This window comes from Phyllobates terribilis, unplaced genomic scaffold, assembly GCF_046119375.1.
Source record: "Phyllobates terribilis strain yellow unplaced genomic scaffold, ASM4611937v1 Scaffold_5__5_contigs__length_657084704, whole genome shotgun sequence".
In the NCBI taxonomy this organism is placed as follows: Eukaryota; Metazoa; Chordata; class Amphibia; order Anura; family Dendrobatidae; genus Phyllobates; species Phyllobates terribilis.
This window is the reverse complement of record NW_027362765.1, coordinates 434326996-434343350: the sequence shown is the minus strand read 5'-3', so window position 1 is coordinate 434343350 and position 16355 is coordinate 434326996. Positions and strand designations below refer to the sequence as shown.

The 16355-nt window shown below is 42.7% G+C and overlaps 2 protein-coding genes across 2 annotated transcripts in view; both read right to left on the bottom strand.

Moving 5' to 3' along the window:
* The window catches only part of LOC141271610 (scavenger receptor cysteine-rich domain-containing protein DMBT1-like), a 30282-nt gene extending 24434 nt beyond the window's left edge, over window positions 1-5848 (bottom strand). Inside the window, exons 1-3 of the mRNA XM_073681654.1 lie at window positions 5821-5848; window positions 4933-5250; window positions 659-970 (exon numbers count right to left, since the gene is read on the bottom strand). Coding sequence (XP_073537755.1) covers window positions 659-970; window positions 4933-5250; window positions 5821-5848 — 658 coding nt within the window. The remainder of the gene's footprint in view (window positions 1-658; window positions 971-4932; window positions 5251-5820) is intronic.
* Window positions 5849-6545: 697 nt separating this feature from the next.
* Window positions 6546-16355, bottom strand: part of LOC141271609 (scavenger receptor cysteine-rich domain-containing protein DMBT1-like) — a 53084-nt gene continuing 43274 nt past the window's right edge. The window contains exons 2-3 of the mRNA XM_073681653.1: window positions 6670-6968; window positions 6546-6607 (exon numbers count right to left, since the gene is read on the bottom strand). Coding sequence (XP_073537754.1) covers window positions 6546-6607; window positions 6670-6968 — 361 coding nt within the window. The remainder of the gene's footprint in view (window positions 6608-6669; window positions 6969-16355) is intronic.

The window sequence follows — 16355 nt, the reverse complement described above, 5'->3', positions numbered from 1 at the left end:
CTAACCACTGGCATACAACTTGTGCATCCCTTGTATGACAGTAATTATCATAACTAGTTCCTCATGATTCAATAAAGAGGATTTCCACAAAACCACTATCTTTTATCAGTCTCAAAACCACGTCCAAAGAAAAAGATAATCAGTGACTTCCAAAAACAATCTACCATACATTATCTCAAGGGTATATTCCCAACTAACACATTTATTAATTGGATATGTCATTATTGTATAACAGATTCAAGTCCCACCCCTGGGACCCTAATCTATCTGGATAATTAATCCTAATCTCTCTTGATAATTCATTTAGAAAAAATAATAACATTTCTAAAATAAAATTATAATGAGAAGCGTTGAAAGTTTAAAATGTTCTTTGTTAGATCATTGCTACTGTTGAAAAACCCATCAGGATTCCATTATTGGGGTGTTGATGACCTCACAAAGGAATTCTACTCCCACATAAAACCACTTACTAATTGGGATACAATATGGAAGGAACCAAAGTACCTCAGTCCATTAAGATTTTATTAAGAAAAGCTATTTATTGTATGAGGCGCCCTTAGTGTTAGAAAGTTTGAAAATATGCTCAACTTGAACATCTATGCAAACAACATGATAGGATAACAGATGACTACATAGGATTTAATCCATTCAAATATACCTGAGCAGACGACTCCAGCATCTTCATTGTGTCCACAGTTATGTACTGTAAATGGTTGGTGTGGACAGTCCCATACGTGTAGTTCATTACCAGTACATTGCACATCATCCAATACAATTAATCCTTGTCCTTGGCCAAATGCAGCACTGCCATTAAATGCAAGAGCTTGGCCACAATTTAACTGCCGGCATACAACTTCTGCAGCATTAATATCCCAATAATCATCGCACACAGTTCCCCATGCTCCATTATAAAGGATTTCAACACGGCCATTACATTGACCATTGCCATTTACCAGTCTTAAAGACATGTCTGAACCTAAAAAAATGATAAGGAATATGGTCATTTCCAAAAATAATTCACTGAAATATTGTCAAAAAAGTATTCCCATTCTGCATGAAACATTATAAAAATGTGTAATAAACAATGATAAGGCTACACTGATGGCCAGGGGCACTGAACTGGACAACTGCGGTCTGAATCGGGATGCGAGCAGTCTGGACCCTGCCATCCTTCCACCATAGATGTGTTACAGGAGTGCATTTTCTCCTTTAACTTAAAAGAGCATATTAAGAATGAAGCTGAAGATAACACTTGAAGGAGGTTAAGAATTTATTAAATGGAGAACGTCTATAAGTGGAAACAAAATTAAGTAAAGCTTTAGAATCAGACTCTGGTACCAGTGTAACTAAGGAGTACAACACTATACCAAGAGAAGGAAAATCAGAGACAGGAGTTAAAAATGTTGTCCACTACTACGATAACCCATTCTCATTCACCGTGTTTTCCCCTTATCAAATAGTACCATCTATACTCACCTCCCGTGGGGGCTTGAGGTTCCAGCCACAGCTCTAATTTCCTCTGGATATTTGATTTGTCCAAAGAAGGGAGAGCAAAGTGGTCACTGATTGGCCGATTGTATCTGGGCTGTGTGTGTCTAAGCCTGTGTGTGTCTGGGTGGTGGCTCAGACACACAGGCTCACTATCTAAAGACTGCAAGTACTACTATGTGACTATCTTGAATGTGACTACTTTGAATGAATATGCACTTCCCATACAAATCTGCAATGTTAATGGCTACAATAAGTAATGGCTCTGGATAATATAGGTAGAACTTATTAAAAAGTCACTTGTATTTTTTTTATTTATTGATTTATAGGTTTCTACCGCAGTCTATCCACTATTATAACCTATGCCCTTTGCTTATATGTTAGAGTGCATTTTTTTGTTCTGCAAAACCTATGATGTCTATGTGCTACTTTGTGTGATACCTTTACTTGTAGGCTGCGTGCACACAATGCGGATTTAATACGTTTCCACGGCTGCATTTCTGCTGCAAAAACGCATTAAAATCTCATGTTAAGTTGTCTGCCATGTTTCCCAATGATAATCAGCATGTGCTGTGCACATGCTGCAGAAATTTCCGCTGCGGATGATTATTGCGGAAAAATCCGCAGCATGTCCACTAATTTGGCAAAATCGCCGCCATTGACTTGCATTGAACCGCATAACATCTGCATGCATACAAGTATGCATGCGGATGTTATGCGATTCAATGCGCAGATGGTACCCGGGTCTGGAGAAGAGAAGACTCTCCTCCAGACCCAGGTACCATAGTACCTGTAGTTAAAAAATAATTAAAATGAAATAAAACATTATACTCACCTTCTGATGGCACCAGGTCTCCTCAGCGATGCGTCCTGGCTCCCCGGTGGTTTGCGATGGTGTAAAAGGACTTTCCATGACGTCATTTAGTCATGTACTGGTCACTCGACCGCTGACGTCGGCGGACGCGTGACCTGTCACATGACTAAATGATGTCACGGCAGGTCCATTTACACCATCAAGAGCCGCCGGGTAGCCAGGACACATCGCTGAGGAGACCGAGGGCCATCAGAAGGTGAGTATAATGTTTTTTTTGTCTTTTTTTTAACATTTTAATTCTTTTTATTTTACTATAGATGCTGCATTTAAAGAAGCAGATGGTCACAAAATATATATCCATGGCGGTTGCATGGATTTATATTGTGTGACCAAGATGTTAAGCACTTTTCCAAGTGATGCTCAAAATCACTTGGAAAAGCGCTTGACAAAACACGTGCGGAAATGCATGTTAAAAACGCTTGACAAACGCTTCTACCTGGCAGAAAAAAAATGTATGTAAAATCTGCATGCGTTTTTTCTGCCAGGGAGATGCATAAACACTCAGGAAAAATCCGGAGCATTTCTGCATATTGACACTTGAGTTGATATTTACAGGGTCTGTGAACAATGCATGTTTTTGATTGACCATTGTGTGGACCCTGTGGCTTGTTGACCCACAAAACAGAGAAGAACAAACTATGTAGATCGATTAAATTCTCAAACGATGAGAGTGAAACTCATTCCACCTCCCCCCTGATCTGTGGATGATGACCGGAGACATAGATGTGGGTATAAAAAAGGATTTCTATAGTTCTGAAAAAGTAATGAGAGTGAATTGCCAGAGCAACAAGTAGGACAACATGGCTCCATTAAGAGGGACATAGATTTGACTTTCTACAGGATGTCAGTTTTGGGGACCACAGCCCCAGCAGGAATAACACATATCTACTCCATTGAATAACATTGAACCTCCAGTCACTTGACCCCCAGGGATACATTTGGAGAATCCAGGTTGGGACAATTCGGTCACCTGGCTGAGTGGAGACGTTCAAAGTAGCTAGGTTGGGCATCATACTGTTGCCTGGCCAAGTTCCTAAATGGACTGTCAGCTTCCTAAGCTTGTCATTACCTCCACTCTGTGGGTGCCCGCCAAAAGCGTGGTGCCACTAGTGGGGGTTGTCAGTTCTGGAAGCCTCAGATTCGCAGCTGCTCTAATCCCAGTGAGTCAGTGGAAAGTGAGACTCTGTAACTTTGCACAATCTTGAGTATTTTACTGGGAATGTTCTATATGTTATTGTCTGTTTGGTGGCTCTATAAAGTATTGACACACTGTTTTACTTTCACCCTGTGTTGTCTGAGTAGTATTATGCCTATGGGAAAAGGAGTCCGCACCAGTGGGATGAGCCCTGGTGCGGAAGAATGCACCCACTGCCCCCTATCTCCACAGATATTATTTTAATTATGGCTATAGACACCCCTTCTTTTGATGACAGAGTTAAACAAAGAGTTTAAAAGTGTGGATAGTGGATGATTTATTCAATTGAATAAAGACAGATGTTTCTCTTGTTAAAAAAGGATATCACAGGAATCATTATCACCACTATAAGGAACACACTAAAGTTCAACATAATGTCACGTTTCAAAAAAATTCACATTTTTGGTGACTAAAGAGGTGAATAAAAAAAATTTGCCCAAAAGAAAATAAAGGATGCCCAAATACAAAGTATAGATGTAAATATATATCATGGCAATGGGTAAAATGCAAAATCCCAACACTCGTTAGAAAGGAAAGTTGGTTGAGGAAAATTGGAAAGGAAACCAAGACAAAGTCCCAGCCCCAATACATTAAATGGGAGGTAACAGGTATTTTTAGCCTGAGTATAACTGTTATAAATAAGGCACCAGATACCTGGCACCACATGACAACCTATTTGACACCCGCTCAAGATCGCCTTGTGAGTGCACTACTGATGTGTGGTTAGGACAACGCGCCTTACAAGATGTCTGCTGTAAATCACACTTGACAGCAATATTTTACAGGTTAACAGCCGAATTAACAGCTGAGCTGGGCCTGCATCAAATTTAAGGGGCTGACATATGACATACCAATAAGTCATATGTCAATAAGGATTTAGATGAATTGGTAAACCCTCACATGAGCAGCCACCTCTTCAATGACAGTAGTCTTGCCATCTGTTCAAAATAGAAGTGGATCTTATTGGTGGGACCTGATTGTGGTAGAACATGTTTGTACATGAGATTTACTCGTGCTTTGACAAATATGCAAAAAAATATTTACAGAAAAGTATTAAAACTATATATAGTAGAATATTTAAAATGAATACAAGAAGAGTTAAAAGATTAAAATGTGCTTTATAAGGTTGCTGCCAGTGTTGGGATTTTGGTGACCTCACAAAGGAATCCTCTTCAAATATGAAACCAATTATCATCTAGGCATTAATGGGGCAGGAATCAAGGTGACTCCAATCCACTAAGATTCTCTTAAAAAGGCAATTTCTTGTTTGCAGCACCCTTAGTGGTAAAAAACATGAAAATATGATCTGTATGAACATCTATGTTAAACGCATGATAACAAATGACTAAATAAGATTTCATTAGTTCAACTATACCTGAGCAGACGACGCCAGCATCTTCATTGTGTCCACAGTTATGTACTGTAAATGGTTGGTGTGGACAGTCCCATACGTGTTGTTCATTACCAGTACATTGCACATCATCCAATACAATTAGTCCTTGTCCTTGGCCAAATGCAGCACTGCCATTAAATGCCAGAGCTTGGCCACAATTTAATTGCCGGCATACAACTTGTGCAGCATTAATATCCCAATAATCATCACACACAGTTCCCCACGCTCCGTTATAGAGGATTTCAACACGACCGTTACATTGACCATTGCCATTTACAAGTCTAAAAGACATGTCTAAACCTGAAATAAAAAAGGTAGAATGGTCATTTCCAAAATCAATTTACTGTGGAAGTTTTCACTGTTTAGGCACATCAGGGGCTCTCCAAATGCGACATGGCATCAACCAACGATTTCAGCCAATTTTGAGTTCAAAACGTCAAATAACTCTCCTTCCCTTCTGAGCCCTGGTGTGCGAACAAACATTACTTTTTTTTCCACATATGGGGTGTCAGTGTACTCATGAGAAATTGTACAAAAAGTTATATCGTGCAATTTATCTTGTTTCACTTGTAAAATAAAAAAAAATTGGGCTAAACCACATTTTTGTCGGAAAAGTTTGATTATTTTATTGTCACGGCTCAACGTTATAAAATTCTGTGAAGCACCTGGGGGTTCAAAGTGTTCACCACACATCTGGATTAATTTCTGAGGGGTGTAATTTCCTAAATGGGGGTACATTCCACTGTTTAGGCACATCAGGGGCTCTCCAAATGTGATATTATATACGCTAAAGATTCCAGACAATTTTGAGTTCCAAAAGTCAAATAGCGCTCCTTTCCTTTCTAGACCTGCCATGCGACCAAATAGTACCTTTCCACCATATGTGAGATATCGGCATACTCCAGAGAAATTGCACAACATATTTTTTGATGCATATTCTTCTGTTACCCTTGTAAAAATGCTAAATTTGGGGCTAAAAGAGAAATTTTTTTTGTAAAAATATGACTCCTTGCTCTTGGCAAAAAGCAGCATTGCTTTGAAATATAAGAGCATTGTCAAACTCTAACTACTGGCATACAACTTGTGCATCCCTTGTTTGACAGTAATTATCAAAACTAGTTTCTCCTGATTCATTAAAGAGGATTTCTACAGGACCACTATCTTTTATCAGCCTCAAAACCACGTCCAAAGAAAAAGATAATCAGTGACTTCCAAAAACAATCTACCATACATTATCTCAAGGGTATATTCCCAACTAACACATTTATTATTTGGATATGCCATTATTAGGTAACAGATTCAAGTCCCACCCCTGGGACCTTAATCTATCAGGATAATTAATCCTAATCTCTCTTGATAATTCATTTAGAAAAAAGAAAAACATTTCTAAAATAAAATTATAATAAGAAGCGTTGAAAGTTTAAAATGTTCTTTGTTAGATCATTGCTACTGTTGAAAAACCATCAGGATTACATTATTGGGGTGTTGGTGACCTCACAAAGGAATTCTGCTCCCACATAAAACCACTTACTAATTGAGATACAATAAGGAAGGAACCAAAGTACCTCAGTCCATTAAGATTTTCTTAAGAAAAGCTATTTATTGTTTGAGGCATCCTTAGTGTTAGAAAGTATGAAGATATGCTCAACTTGAACATCTATGCAAACAACATTATAGGATAACAGATGACTACATAGGATTTAATCCATTCAAATATACCTGAGCAGACGACTCCAGCATCTTCATTGTGTCCACAGTTATGTACTGTAAATGGTTGGTGTGGACAGTCCCATACGTGTAGTTCATTACCAGTACATTGCACATCATCCAATACAATTAATCCTTGTCCTTGGCCAAATGCAGCACTGCCATTAAATGCAAGAGCTTGGCCACAATTTAACTGCCGGCATACAACTTGTGCAGCATTAATATCCCAATAATCATCGCACACAGTTCCCCACGCTCCGTTATAAAGGATTTCAACACGGCCATTACATTGACCATTGCCATTTACCAGTCTTAAAGACATGTCTGAACCTAAAAAAAGATAAGGAAAATGGTAATTTCCAAAAATAATTCACTGAAATATTGTCAAAAAAGTATTCCTATTCTGCATGGAACATTATATAAATGTGTAATAAACAATGATAAGGCTACACTGCTGGCCAGGGGCACTGAACTGGACTACTGCGGTCTGAATCAGGATGCCAGCAGTGTGGACCCTGCCATCCTTCCACCATAGATGTGTTACAGGAGTGCATTTTCTCCTTTAACCTAAAAGAGCATATTAAGAATGAAGCTGAAGATAACACTTTAAGGAGTTTAAGAATTTATTAAATGGAGAACGTCTATAAGTGGAAACAAAATTAAGTAAAGCTTTAGAATCAGACTCTGGTACCAGTGTAACTAAGGAATACAACACTATACCAAGAGAAGGAAAATCAGAGACAGGAGTTAAAAAGGTTGTCCACTACTACGATAACCCATTCTCATTCACCGTGTTTTCCCCTTATCAAATAGTACCATCTATACTCACCTCCCGTGGGGGCTTGAGGTTCCAGCCACAGCTCTAATTTCCCCTGGATGTTTGATTTGTCCAAAGAAGGGAGAGCAAAGTGGTCACTGATTGGCCGATTGTATCTGGGCTGTGTGTGTCTAAGTCTGTGTGTGTCTGGGTGGTGGCTCAGACACTCACAGGCTCACTATCTAAAGACTGCAAGTAATACTATGTGACTATCTTGAATGTGGCTACTTTGAATGAATATGCACTTCCCATACAAATCTGCAATGTTAATGGCTACAATAAGTAATGGCTCTGGATAATATAGGTAGAACTTATTAAAAAGGCACTTGTATTTCTTTCATTTATTGATTTATAGGTTTCTACCGCAGTCTATCCACTATGATAACCTATGCACTTTAATTTTATGTTAGAGTGCATTTTTTTGTTCTGCAAAACCTAAGATGTCTATGTGCTACTTTGTGTGTTACCTTTACTTGTAGGCTGCGTGCGGATTTAATACGTTTCCATGGCTGCATTTTCGCTGCAAAAACGCATTAAAAACTCATGTTAAGTTGTCTGCCATGTTTCCGCATGTGTTGTGCACATGCTGCGGAAATTTCCGCTGCGTATGATCATTGATCAAAATCCGCAGCACGTCCACTAATTTGGCAAAATCGTCGCCATTGACTTACATTGAACCGCATAACATCCGCATGCATACAAGTATGCATGCGGATGTTATGCGATTCAACGCGCAGATGGTACCCGGGTCTGGAGAAGAGAAGACTCTCCTCAAGACCCAGGTACCATAGTACCTATAGTTAAAAATAATTAAAATAAATAAAAAACATTATATTCACCTTCTGATGGCCCCAGGTCTCCTCAGCGATGCGTCCTTGCTCCCCGGTGGTTCGCGATGGTGTAAAAGGACCTTCCTTGACGTCATTTAGTCATATGCTGGTCACGCGACCGCTGACGTCAGCGGACGCGTGACCTGTCACATGACTAAATGATGTCACGGCAGGTCCTTTTACACCATCACGAGCCGCCGGGTAGCCAGGACACATCGCTGAGGTGACCGGGGGCCATCAGAAGGTGAGTATTTTTTTTTTTTTTTTAACATTTTAATTCTTTTTATTTTACTATAGATGCTGCATTTAAAGCAGCAGATGGTCACAAAATATATATCCATGCCGGTTGCATGAATTTATATTGTGTGACCAAGATGTCAAGCACTTTTCCAATTGATGCTCAAAATCGCTTGGAAAAGCGCTAGACAAAACGAGTGCGGAAATGCATGTTAAAAACACTTCACAAACGCTTCTACCTGTCAGAAAAAAAATGCATGTAAAATCTGCATGCGTTTTTTCTGCCAGGGAGATGCATAAACACTCAGGAAAAATCCGGAGCATTTCTGCATATTGACACTTGAGTTGATATTTACTGTAACTTATTGTCTGCTAACTTTGCAAGTCAAGGAAGCAGGGTCAGTGAACAATGCATGTTTTTGATTGACCATTGTGTGGACCCTGTGGCTTGTTGACCCACAAAACAGAGAAGGACAAACTATGTAGATCAATTAAATTCTCAAACAATGAGAGTGAAACTCATTCCACCTCCCTCCTGATCTGTGGATGATGACCTGAGACACAGATGTGGGTATAAAAAAGGATTTCTATAGTTCTGAAAAAATAATCAGAGTGAATTGCCAGAGCAACAAGTAGGACAACATGGCTCCATTAAGAGGGACATAGATTTGACTTTCTGCAGGATGTCAGCTCAGGGGACCATGGCCCCTGCAGGAATAACTCATATCTACTCCATTGAATAACATTGAACCTCCAGTCACTTGTCCCCCAGGGATACATTTGGAGAATCCAGGTTGGGACAATTCGGTCACCTGGCTCAGTGGAGACGTTCAAAGTAGCAAGGTTGGGCTTCATACTGTCGCCTGGCCACGTTCCTAAATGAACTGTCAGCTTCCTAAGCTTGTTGTTTCCGCCTCTCTGTGGGTGCCCGCCAAAAGCGTGGTACCACTGGTGGGGGTTGTCAATTCTGGAAGCCTCGGAGTCGCAGCTGCTCTAATCCCGGTGAGTCAGCGGAAAATGAGACTGTGTAATTTTATACTGTCATTGAAAATATTAAGAATATCTCTCCCCCAAGCCCCTCTTCCCCCCTCCCTTATCAACCATCTGTCAGAGTAAAAGAAGCTCTCCATGCAAATCACAGCACACACAGGAGAGGTGGCAAACTCACTTGTCCATTCAAATTAACATACAAATGTATTTCCTAGTAGCACAAGCCTGTGATAAATATACACCCAGGTGAGGAGGATGCAGCTCCCAGCTTCAAAAAGAATTCCCTCTCACTTCCAGAGCGTCCTCATTTGGTCAGCAGAAATCTGCAGTCTCGCCGGCACCGACACAAAATATAGAATATCGGAAGTTCTTCACTTCCGATAATATTAGGACACATATTTTTAGCAGCAGGGTCTGCTAAGGAACAATACACATATTTTTCTGGATCTGTGAACACTTCCGGTGAGCCATAATGCCAAAGTACAACAATAACAGTCCAAAGCTTTGCCATGTGTGGTTTCTGAAGAAAGGTAAACTCGTAATAAAAAATATGGTATCTCTTGCGAGCTTCAGCGATCAACCAGCAAGGAGTTATCCCAGAAGTTAGTGTTTTTAATAAAAACTTGAAGGGTGGAGCCTCACTCATGTGAGGTCATCACAGGGGCGTGTGTGGGCAGGTCCCCCCTTCGGCATTAAAGACTCAGCTGAAGATGGGCCCATACTCATTCCGTAAGTTACATATTTTGTAGCACCTTCCCTCCAGCTAAACTGAATCATCTCTGAGATCGGTCTAGTAAGTCTTGTATTAATCCTTTTTATTTTGGTGTAACTATATATTCTGTACTGCATTGTCTCCATTTGTAAAACCTTTGTACATTTTTCATAAACACTGCTTCCCTTTTGGATTAAATATAAAATTTAATAGTTTTGTTTGTTTTGCTCTGTAATCATTCCTCCCCCAAAGCCATATGCTACCAGTAATAACGGCGTCCGATCAGGCCTGTATTGTTATTCAAATCTGATCGTGTTTGCAGTGCATAATAGTAGTCGGGCTATCGTGAAGCTGGCAGTGACCGTATGGGGGCATATACACATATTCCATGCATTGGAATCTGGAGGTGTGTACGCCATAAACTCACTGGTCGCTTGCCGATAGCTATTTAGTGAGTAATCGGAATCGTGTGCTTGTGAATCCCTGTGAATCTCTGACATGCACCATCTTGGGTATTTTGCTGGGAATGTTCTATGTTATTGTATGTTTGGTGGCCCAATAAAGTATTGCCACACTGTTTTACCTTCACTCTCTGTTGTCTGAGTAGTATTATGCCAACGGGAAAAGGAGTCCGCATTAGTGGTATAAGCCCACTGACCCCCTTGTCTCCTAAGACATTATTATATTTATGGCTATAGACATCCCTTCTTTTGATGATGGAGTTAAACAATGAGTTTAAAAGTGTGAGTTGTGGATGAATTATTCAATGAAATAATGATATTACATGTTTATCATGTTATAAAGGGAGAACAGAAAAATCATTATCAGCAATATAAGGAACACACTAAAGATCATTATAATGTCACGTCCCCAAACAATTCAGATTTTTGGTGAATGAAGAGGTCAATAAAATAAATTTCCCCAAAAAAGAATTAAAGGATAGCATAGATGTAAATATTGTGGTAAAGCGACTTGCACGGCTCTCCAGAGGCAGACACACGACACACGGTTCGAGTTAAACTTCCTGCTGGTTTATTCTGTAGCATAAACTCCAGCAGTGTCCCATAAAAATAAACAGACCCTCACGGGGTTAATGGGATGACAAAAGATAAGTTATAACAGAGTCCTATATTAATCGAGGCTCGGCCTGCTCCAGGTAACTTGATAAAGTCCCAGCAAACACCAGTCCTCTGGTGTTGATCTCTGGCTTTTCCCAAACACAGCCTGGAGACCTCACTCTCCAGGCCACACACTACTCAGAGAAAAAAAAACTGACTGAACATTTAAACCTTGCTGAGCCACACCCTGAGGGGAGATAGGGGAATGGCCTCCCACCCTCTTTGCCATTCCCATAAAACCACACGCTTTAAGAGCGTTAACCCCGAGCATATAACATGCTGACAGAAATTGATTAGGTTTTAGTTCACACAGGACAGCAGCCTGAGTGACACATACCTCCTCTCGTATATCATACAAGTGAGTTTGTCACATATTTCCCCCATCTGCCCAAAGCCCGGGGTTCGGGCACTTTCCGATACCAGGCAGGAAATCCTAGAGAGGGCATCCACTTTACTGTGAAACTTCCCAGGCCTATGCTTCACGTGAAAGTTAATGTCCTGAAGACCTAGGAACCATCTAGTTACTCTGGCATCTTTTGCCTTAACCAACAAAAAGGAGCATGGTCTGACACCAACTTAAACTTCCGGCCTAGTAGGTAATACTTAGAGTATCAACGGACCACTTTATGGCTAAACACTCTTTTTCCACTATTGCGTAGTTCGTCTAGCAGGAAGAAAGTTTCCGTCTCAGGGAGAGAATGGGATCTTCTTCCTCATTTATCTTTTAAGAGAGTACGGCTCCTAGACCAACCTCTGAAGCGTCTGTCTGGACCACAAACTCTTTCTTAAAGTCTGGTGCGACCTATACTGGCTGTTTACACAGTGCTAGCTTCAACTGTTGGAACGTTGTCTGTTTCCTCCGCCCATTTCACCATCGTCGATCTGATGCCTTTTAGGAGATCCGTCAGCTGCGCGGTCATCATGGCAAAATTCGGGGTAAACCGCTGACAATATCGCACCATTCCCAGGAATGCTCTTAGTTGCTTCTTGGAGAGTGGTTGCGGCCAGGTCTGGATTGCCTCCACTTTATTGACTTGCGGCTTTATTTCGCCTCTCCCGACCACATAGCCCAAGGTATATGGTACTTGGTCTCCTCTTTCACAACGGCACATTTTCTCGGATTTATAGTAAATCCCGCTTTGTCAGTGCATTCAGAATGGCCTGCAGTTTAGGTAGATGACTAGATTAGTCTGAGCTAAAAACTACAAGGTTTAACATGTTATGTGGAGCTAAGATCCGATCCATAGCCCTCTGGAAGGTGGCTGGGGCCCCCTGTAGTCTGAACGGCACCTGAGTGTATTGAAAGCACTCATCAGGTGTCGATAAAGCTGTCTTCTCTGTCCATCTGGGACATGGGGATCTGCCAGTAGCCCTTTGTCTGGTTAGAGTGGTGATGTACCTTGCCGATCCAAGCCTCTCGATAAGTTCGTCAACGCGGTGCATCGGGTACACGTTACACTTGGACACCTCAATCAGCCGGCAATAATCATTGCAAAACCTTCACTTCCATTGGGTTTTGACAGGAGGACGATTGGGCTCGACCACCAACTCTTTGACCCAACTATCACTCCGAGGTGTAGCATCCTCTTCACCTTGTCGGAGATCACCTGCCAGCGTGCTTCCAGAATCCGGTATGGCTTCAGATTCACTCTTACATGTGACTCTGAGAACAACTTCGGATTTCACTGAAGCAGTTCTCGACACTGTTGCTTATTGGCTAGCAATAGAGTTTCTGCTATAGTGACTTATTCCACTTTGCCTTCAGGGGCGGCTCCCAGGCATTGATTTTCCACAGGTTCCCGCTCCCGCCACGGCTTGATCAAGTTCACATGGTATACTTGGTGCATTTTTTTTCGGCCAGGCTGGTGGATTTTATAATTAACTTTGCTGACTTTCTCCACCACCTCATATGGACCTTGCCATTTGGCCAAGAACTTGCTCTCGACTGTAGGGATTAGCCGCAAAATACGGCCCTCGGGCTGAAACTGCCTCAGCCTCGCCAATCGATTATAGATCCTTGCCTGGGCTTCCTGCGCCTGGAGGAGACTTCACGATTGGCATCACTTTCGCTATTCTTTCTTGCATCTGGGTGACACATTCAACGATGCTCCGGTGTGGCGTAACCTCAGCTTCCCAGGTTTCCTTAGCGATATCCAGGCCTCGTGGATGTTGTCCATACTGGAGCTCAAACGGAGAAAAAAACGTTAGAGGCTTATGGAATCTCCCTTACAGAGAAGAGCAGGAAGGACAGTAGGTAGTCCCACTCACGTCCATGCTTCTCTACAACTTTCTTGAGCATCGCTTTCAGGTTCTTGCTAAAGCGCTCTACTAAGCCGTCTGTCTGGGGATGGTAAACGGAGCTTCGCAGTTGAGTAATCTTGAGGACCCTGCACAGCTCCTTCATTACTTTGCTCATGAATGGGGTCACTTGGTCCATTAGGATTTCCTTCGGCAGACCGGTCCTGGCAAATATATGGATAAGTTCCCTGGCTATGCATTTACTTGATGAACTTCTTAGCGGTACTGCTTCTGGATACTGGGTCACATAGTGCATGATCACCAGAATGTATTGGTGGCCTTGTGCTGGCTTGAATAAGGGCCCTACTAGGTTCTTAGCAATCCTCTCAAAGGGTATCACTATCACTAACAGTGGAACTAATGGACTCTGGAAGTGGGAAGAGGGAGCGGTTATTTGGCAGGTAGGGCATTTTTTGGTAACACCCAGGCCAATAAAACCTTAAAATCGTCTCCTGAGATTTCTCGACCCCTAGGTGTCCCCCCAGAACATGTGAATGGGTAATATCCAGTACCCTCCGTCTGTATGGCCCCGGCACTAACAGCTGGTCCACTGTCTCACCGTCCCTTAGTTTAGCCACCCGATATAGAAACTCCCCTTGAACTGCAAAGTGGAGGAACCTGGTATAGACCCTCAGCTCTTGGGCAACCCCGTTACATACAGAAACCTGGTCAAATGCCCCTTTTAGGGTCAGGTGGTCAGGTCCCAAACTTAACCAGTCCTAAAGTTCTCTCCGGACTCGCTTAACTCTTGGAGGTCGGCCTCCTCAGTCAACGTCTTGCCTTCATCGCAGGCAGGGATGCACAGTGGGAAATTTTCCAATTTATACTTTATTGGGGGTTCTTCTCCAGAGACCTGGCATTTGCCCACGCTCCTGAGTAAGGTTTCCATCCCTCACAAGTCCCAAAATAAAGAAAAATCATGGCCCAGTATGATGGGATGTATCAGTCCTTAACCACCCCGACCTCGTGGGACTGGACACCAGAGTCGGTTCCCACTGTCACTGTGGCCACAGTATAGTCCTTGGCGTCCTCATGGATGCACCAGATGCCCACAGTTTCGGAAGGGATGAACTGGTGGGAAGGGTAGCTCTGATTAAGGTTGCCAGACTCCCAAAGTCCAACAGTCCAAGCACCTTTACTCCATTAATGGACACTGCAGGCTGAATAGGATAAGCATAATAGGAGACCTTTGAGTCAAAGCTGAAGTCTATGGGCTAAGGGGGCATATGACACCTGGCGGCTACGTGACCAGGGTTTTGACACCGCTAACAGACTATCTCTTTAACAACAGTCCTTGTGGCCCTTCAGTGGGAGTGGGACACCCCCCAGTGGAGGATCAAGACCACATCCGTTGTGAACCCGCTCCCTTTTGGGTATCCCAGTAAAGAGAAGTGACTATATCAGGTTTCCCGGGGGATTTCTCAATCACCTGGTACCTCTCTACCAGGCTGATGAAGTCATCTGCATTTTGGGGATCTCCCTGGGCAACATAAGTCAGCACCGACTTGGGAAGGGAGTGCACGATCCTATCAATCACCACCCGCTCGACCATCTGGACCGGAGTGGAAGATTCTGGCTGCAACCACTTCTGAATGAGATGCAGTAGGTCAAACATCTGCGAGCGAGGGGTTTGTCGCTGTCATACGTCCAGTGGTGGACTCGTTGGGCTCTCACTGCCATATTCACTCCCAGGCGTTACAAGATCTCTATCTTTAGCTTGGCGAATTCCATGGCATCCTGCAGTGCCAAGTTGTAATATGCCTTTTGGGGTTCACTTGACAAATATGGCGCCAGAACCTCTGCCCACTGTTCTGGTGGAAGTCTCTCCCGATTTGCCATTCTCACAAAGACGGTCAGAAATGCTTCTATATTATCTCCAGGTGTCATCTTCTGCATGGTCCATCTTACCGCCTTCCTGACAAGGAAATCATCAGTGTGCCCTGTGGGTGGGGAGGTTGCCCTGCCATGGATGGCGTCAGCCAGAAGTTGTATCTGCTGATGCTGCTCCTGCTGATGCTGCTGCTGCTCCTTTTGCTGCAAATTGATCTGTTGCAGGAACAGTTTGGTCATCTCCTGGTGCTGCTCCTGCATGCTCTGCTGCATGCTCTGCTGGCTCCCCAAGTGCTGCTTGTGCCTCTGTTGTTGGCTCTGCACCAGGTGCTTAATGAGTTCCTCCATGCTGCCAGACTTCTCTGGCTGGTTGCTGGACTTCTCTGGCGGGCTGGCGGCCTTCACCCAGGACATCCACTGGTCTCTGTGGCAGGTACACATGTTGCTAGAATCTTGCATGCACTCTCACACCAACTGTGGTAAAGCGACTTGCACGGCTCTCCAGAGGCAGACACAGAACACATGGTCTGAATTAAACTTCCGGCTAGTTTATTCTGCAGCATAAACTCCAGTAGTGTCCCAAAAAAGTAAACAGACCCTCTCGGGGTTAACAGGAAAACAAAAGATAAGGTGTGACAGAGTCTGATATCAAATGAGGCCCGGCCCGGCCCGCTCTGGGTAGCATGATAAAGTCCCAGCAAACACTAGTCCTCCGGTGTTGCTCTCTGGCTCTCTGGCTTCACCCAAACACCCTGTTTTTTATCATCTTTTTACTAGCACTTGCTATATTTACTGTTATTTTTTTACAACAGAGTATTTTTATACGTTTGTTTTACTGTGTTCTTGTGTTTCAGTCTTTTGGTGGT